Source organism: Priapulus caudatus, unplaced genomic scaffold (assembly GCF_000485595.1).
Source record: "Priapulus caudatus unplaced genomic scaffold, Priapulus_caudatus-5.0.1 Scaffold113, whole genome shotgun sequence".
NCBI classification, from domain to species: Eukaryota; Metazoa; Priapulida; class Priapulimorpha; order Priapulimorphida; family Priapulidae; genus Priapulus; species Priapulus caudatus.
The window spans coordinates 328,989-335,447 of NW_014577174.1; the positions used below are offsets into that span (position 1 = coordinate 328,989).

At 41.7% G+C, this 6,459-nt stretch overlaps 2 protein-coding genes across 2 annotated transcripts in view; one reads left to right on the forward strand and one right to left on the reverse strand.

Annotated features, from left to right (window-relative positions):
• The window catches only part of LOC106805411 (actin-interacting protein 1-like), an 8,668-nt gene extending 2,545 nt beyond the window's left edge, over window positions 1-6,123 (reverse strand). Inside the window, exons 1-3 of the mRNA XM_014806983.1 lie at window positions 5,941-6,123; window positions 576-744; window positions 194-332 (exon numbers count right to left, since the gene is read on the reverse strand). Of these exons, the coding sequence (XP_014662469.1) occupies window positions 194-332; window positions 576-744; window positions 5,941-6,038 (406 nt within the window). The 5' untranslated portion in view covers window positions 6,039-6,123. The remainder of the gene's footprint in view (window positions 1-193; window positions 333-575; window positions 745-5,940) is intronic.
• A 31-nt stretch (window positions 6,124-6,154) lies between these two features.
• Window positions 6,155-6,459, forward strand: part of LOC106805432 (pre-mRNA-splicing factor 38B-like) — a 10,827-nt gene continuing 10,522 nt past the window's right edge. The window contains exon 1 of the mRNA XM_014807013.1: window positions 6,155-6,270. The gene's annotated coding sequence lies outside the window, so the exon portion shown is untranslated. The remainder of the gene's footprint in view (window positions 6,271-6,459) is intronic.

Genomic DNA, 6,459 nt, shown 5'->3' on the forward strand with positions numbered 1-6,459 from the left:
GATTCGGATTCGGATGGGATTCAAAATAGCCATCGGATTCGGATTCGGATTCGGATTTTCAAAAATGCTGTCGGATCGGATTTTTGGTTCATGTCGGATCCGACGCACAGCACTAGTACGAGGACAAGCAGGAGACATCAGAAAATATACCAAGTTTTTCAACAGTAGCTAAACAAATGGAAGCTATTAGTACCTGTCTCAGCTAGGAAGACTCTTGCATAGCTCTCTCTGCCATCACCACACACGACCATCCGCTGGCTATCTGGTGACCAGGAAATATCCCTGATTGTACCGCCAAGTGGCTGGTACTCATTCTTCAGGATGTGTTCCACCTGGCATGTGTAAGAAACTTAACATTGTAGACACGCACTCACAGACAGCCATGTGTTCATACACACATTCACAAGGACACACACACGCACGCACGCACGCACGCACGCACGCACACACACACACACACACGTGCATGATGTGCAAGTGAACAAGCACACACATAACTAGGCAGACACGCACATGCACATGTATACGAGCACTAACAAAGCAATGCCAGTCGACTGCAGTACACAGACAATTACCTGTGTTGTGTCCCAAATGCGTATCTTGCCATTCACATCTCCTGAGGCGATGTAGAAGCCGCTTGGCGAGTACTTGGCACATGTCGTCTGCACAGAATGCTGCGTGTAGATGTCTGCATTTAGTGGCTCATCGATATCGCGGATTATCACACTGTTTCCGCTTACGTATCTGACGAAGATAGCAGTCACGGAAACTTAGTAACACGAAACATTATAACGAAATAATTTATCAGCCACATTATTAATAATACCTAATGTCTATTAATATTAATAGGCTTAAATTTAAATAAACACTAAAGTATGCCTTAAACTAGAGCCAAAAACTATTGGAATGGACATTAGGACTGTGAAATGGTTCGGTGCTTATCTCTCTGGTAGAAGCCAAATAACTGATGTAGTAGGCACCTTCTCTAATAAGGACCCTATTGCATGTGGAGTACCACAAGGCTCGATTTTGGGTCCTCTGTTATTTCTGATTTATGTTAATGACATGGCAAAGGCAGTTAACGTCAAGCTTTTATTATATGCTGACTATTCGCCCTTAGTAGTTTCAGGGACAGAGGTACAGGCTATACAGGAAGAATTACTTAAGTAGAGAATTGCATTCCATTAATAAATGGCTCAATTATAATAATTTAACCTTGCATCTTGGAAAAAACGGAAAGTATTATTTTTGCGACGTGTTATTTTCGTTTTTGCCAAACTTATCGTAGGAACCGTTCTAGCTAGCAGAATGCCCAGTCGTAGAGATGGGCGATCCATGCCGTAAAGGTATTATAGCTAATAGTTTAGAAGATAAGGGGACGCGTAAACTGTGATTGAAACCAAAGTGTCAATCCTCGGCGAGCGGCTCGGTCATACCATGACCGCCTCACGTCAATGTCCGCACCTGATCAGCTTACACACACTCCGCATTTGAATATATATATACAATGTGCGCTAACTCGCGCACGGACCACAACTCACTGTGTTTTCAATCAGTTACAACTCCCGGTGTTCCTCGCAGGATGACTGCCACTTTCCAACTACGATGGAATTGCGGAAGACTGCTGACAGCTACACACCGCCATTATTTGAGCAATCGACCCCCACAATGCGGCTACTATAACAGAAAAGTTCCTCAAATATGACATTCTATGATCCCTGAATCTACCTACTAGAAGCGCGGCAGGGCCCGGCTAGCGCTGATTGGTGCAGCAAGTTTAATGTGCAGACAGGCCCGCGCAACAATGCAACTGACTTGCTGGCAGTTGCTGAATGCCAAATCAGTCGCAGCCGAAGGGGCCCTGGCCGGCCTTCTTCCTGCAGAACACCGGAGTTGTAACTGATTTGAAAACGGTGAGTTGGGTCCGTGGCGGCGGCGAGTATAGGCAGTGATGTATAAATATAAAGTCATGCGGCGTGTTGTGCTGTAAGTTGAGTGCGGCTTGTTCTTGTGCCTAGTGTTATTGCTATGCCTTCAATCTAACAGTAACAATTACATGGTTTATAAGCACTATCGATCAGCACTAACTATTGAAATATACAAATTGTAGTTTAACGCGGTCATAACAATGTAACTTCTCATAAGACATAACAAACTTTTTCTTATGCCTAATTTCAAGCGGCGAATTTTTTTTAGCGAAACATCATCCTCTGTCCCTTTAATGTTTCTACCCGTTTTCCAATCAGACAATTTATTTAACCTATGTTAAAACTAGAATAAACAGTATTGTCCTAAACTTGATAGTGGTAAGAGTTTCAAGCTAGCAATTGCAGTATAAGGTAAAAGAGTTTTTCCGCACTGCTTCCACCCTCGGTTTAAACATAGAATCTCACTTTTCCATTGTATTTGAGAAGTATGACTTTCTTCGTATACATAGAACTGTATATGCTTGTGTGCCGAGATTATGTATATTTTAAAAAACCTATTGACTTTCTAGCTTCATTATCCGCTCTACAGGTACCCAATTTAACAACCTGACTTCTAGCACCTATGTGTGCTCTAGTACCAGGTTGAGAAACACATCTAATGACTTTATTTGACACCTTCAGCTTGGCCATTGTGCGCTTATGTGAGACTGCTGTACCATAACTTGCTTGCATACTCAAAACTGAATTGACCTTGGGCAGAAAAGCATAGTAATATTCTTTTACATGCCGTGTAAATACTTAGCTTTTCTGGAAAGAAATTATTCAATAAATCTATTGTTAAAAGGTGATTACGTACGAATTTCTAGGGCCCATCAAGTAGTAATATTGTGTGTTATTGTACAAAATAAAAATGTACGAGAAATACAATTAGTAGTTTCTGTCTACTTTTCATGCTTCAATACTTCTTATATGCCCGAGAGCCAGTCTCTGAACAGTAATGGGAATAGTGTTAGACACAGAAATTAACCAGATCGTCTAGATTTTGCAAATTTTACCAACGTAAAAACAATTTTATCCAGGTGAGAGTTTTGAGATATATTATAAGTTGTCTCTTACTTTTAAATGTACAAAAAATGGCTTTTTTTTAACAAATGTTACATGGAAAATTCGGATGTGAGTCAATTTTAACAGTTGGAAATTCGTGGAGTCTCCAATCACATTGCTATATACTAACTGTAATTTTTTGGTAATTGCAGCCCCCCCTTAGATCGATGTCCAGATTTGGATTCATCCCTGAAGTTGTGTTCTAGTATCNTTATCCATCATATATATCAATTACAGAGCGCATAGCTTTACAATAAAATATCTGAATTCATTAAAAATTGTGGATAGAACAACAAGGATTATTATACACAACAAAGATGCACTGAGCACACATATATTTTACATTGTTGGTCCTTGTTTGCTCGTACTGGCAGCACGAACAGCCATAAACATGATGTACAGATTGCGGTGGCACGCTTTGCTGGTCGATCCTAAGCGTCTGCGCGCGGATGAGGACGCCCGGCAGGTTCGCCGGGATAGCGCACGCGACCGCGGGACAGCGATGTTGAAGTATGAGCGCGTGTCCGCAAGTGGAGACGTCCGGCCAAATTCGAGCCCGGCGCACGTCTCCACGAGCGTCAGCGGATGTCTGCTAGTTTTAAAGAAGATGGACAGGATGAGTGTGAGTGAGTGATTGACATTATGTCGGAATTGGAGATTCATAAAACCCGTAAACAACAAATGTGTCGCTCAGTTCTATTCTCCAGATTAGCTGATTCAAAAAAGATTAGAATTGAATATGAACAAAAAAAATACAAATGAGTTACTTAAAATTCACAAACAAAGAAAGCGATAAAGAGAATTTAATACGGCAACAAGTAATCAAAAAACAATGCACCACAATATTCATACCTAAGCGGGATTTAATTAATGATATAGCGATGGTTATTAACGGATATGATGAGTCCGAGACTTAGAAATGGTTAGGTTCACGACGAGGAAATATTATTCATGGCAGAAGAGCCCAAATTAGTGGAAATCAGACTATAGAAGCAAAGAGTGAAATTATACGAATGGCACAGTTTACCTTTCCTTCCTAAATAACAAGTGAAAGATGGACTAAACTTAAAACTAAGGAAAAAGTAAAAAATGTTGGAGGATTTCGCAAAATGAGTGCCTGCCGCCAAAATAATAATTCACGCAAAACCTACCGATAGATTGAAAGGCACGATGAAAACTCCAAGGAAAGCGATGCGAGAATCAGTAAAAATAACATATAGTTTCCTTAGACGTAAATCGTGGTAAAATACATATAAAACGCATTATTTATTAGAAAATCCGCCATTGTTACTTATAAACAATCCAAGAGATGGCGCGGTGGCATGTAAAAATTAGCCCCGATAGCCTGCGAAAATTGCGTGTTTATTGAATTGTTTCAATGAAGGGACGCACTCGTCGACTTCCGACAGCGAGTGAAAATGCTAGAAAATTTTCCTGTTCGATGCGAAATGCATCGGATCCGGGGCATTTCATTATTTAGGAAAAAGTAATAGGCCGCGAAAAACGTTAGGCACAGCAACGGTAGGTAACGTCGTCGTGACGGCCCCCATTTCATGTCCATCAACGAAGAAGTGGAGCTTATTCTGTTTCTACGGAGATGCCAAAATACAGAAAGAAAGAACCTATCGCAGTGCTTGCTAAAACAGCGTGTTATTGTCGTTTTTGCTGCAAACTCTATCGTAGCGAAAACCGCTTCTAGCCTAGCAGAATGCCCTTCCATAGTCGTGAGAGTTCGGCGCATTCCATGCCGTAATAGTATATATAGCGGAAAAGTTAGAAGTAAAGGCGACGGGTAAACTGTGATTGCGAAGACACAAAAGTGTCAATCCTCGGCGAGCGCCTCGGCCATCATGGCCGCATTCACTCAAGTCCGCCACCGCTGACAGGCACAGCACGCACGCCATCCTGATATATATATACTACAATGGTGCCTAACTCGCCGCACGAGACACAACTCACCGTTTTCAATCAGTTTACAACTCCGGGGTCCTGCAGGTGACGCCACTTTCAACTATCGGTTGGAATTTGCGGAGAAGACTCTGAACAAGCTAATACCCGCCTTTTTGACAATCGCGCCCGCCACAATGCGCTCAAATGCACAGGAAATTCCTCTACAATAGTACATGCCGGATATGAATCCTTGATCTACCTATGAAGAAGGCGGCATGGGCCGGCTGCCCGCTGATTGGCTGCAGCAGTTTAATGTGCAGACAGGCTGCGCAACTACGCAACTGACTTGCTGGCAGTGCTGCAGCCAATCAGCGCAGCCCGGCCCTGCCCCCTTCTGTCATGCAGAACACCGGAGTTGTAACTTGATTGAAAACGGTGAGTTTGTTGCGTCCGTGCGGCGGCGAGTTAGGGCACCATGTAGTATTATATATAGTCAATAGCGGCGTCGTGTGCTGTTTAGTTGTGGCGGACTTTTCTTGCTGCCAGTGGTTTTGCTGTATGCCTTCATCTAACAGTAACAATTACAGTTTACACTACTATCAGCACTAATAAACTATTGAAATAATACAAATTTGTAGTGTTATAACCGCGTCATACAATGGTGACATTCTCATAAGACTATACAAAACTTTTCTTATGTCTAATCTTCAACGAATTTTTTTAGCGAAAATCGATCGCTCTGCGCTTTGAATGTTTTCTTAGGCTTTCCATCCAGACATTTTCTTAAACACTATTGCTTAAAACTTTAGAATAAACAGTATTTGTCCTAACTTGCTGCTGGTAGAGAGTTTCAAGCTTGCAAGTGCCGAAGTATAAGTAAAAGAGTTTTTCTTGCCTAAATAAGAAAAAAAATAATAAGAAAAATATATGGTAATGTAAACAGTTTGAACTAAACACAACTCATTTTTTAGACACTACCGGTAGTTAGTCAATAACTTTGTGCGATTTGTATACTAACAAAAAGTTTTTCCCCTTCGGGTCACCTCCTAGAACCAAAGGTACACCTCTTGTGGTTTTCGGCAAAGTTGCAAAAACTGACTTATGTTTGTAAGACATGGCTTTTCGGCAAAATTAACAAACTTGTCGAAGTTAAATAATCCTTTTCCTGCTCCACCCTGCCGCTGCAAAACACCAGAACGTCACCGATAGGTGGCAGGACGGTATCGTGACGCGAAACGAGCGCAACGACGAAGAGAAAGAATTTGTCAATTGATTGTTTTCTGCATCATTTTTATAATCTCGTTGCAATCCTCGTGTCCTGTGCCGACAGCGGCTTTTTCCCCCAAAGGTTTGTAAATATTGCAAATGTTATTTCGGTGCGAAATCCGTTCGTTATAGGGTGTTGTGGTTTGGTTGGAAACTAAACCGACCAGGCTCTCCGACTGTTACACGTTGTAGTCGTAGGAGCCTGACACCGTCGAACCGAAATACCTGGTTGCTTGAAAACAAACTCCGAATTTCGTAAAATTTCGTAAAT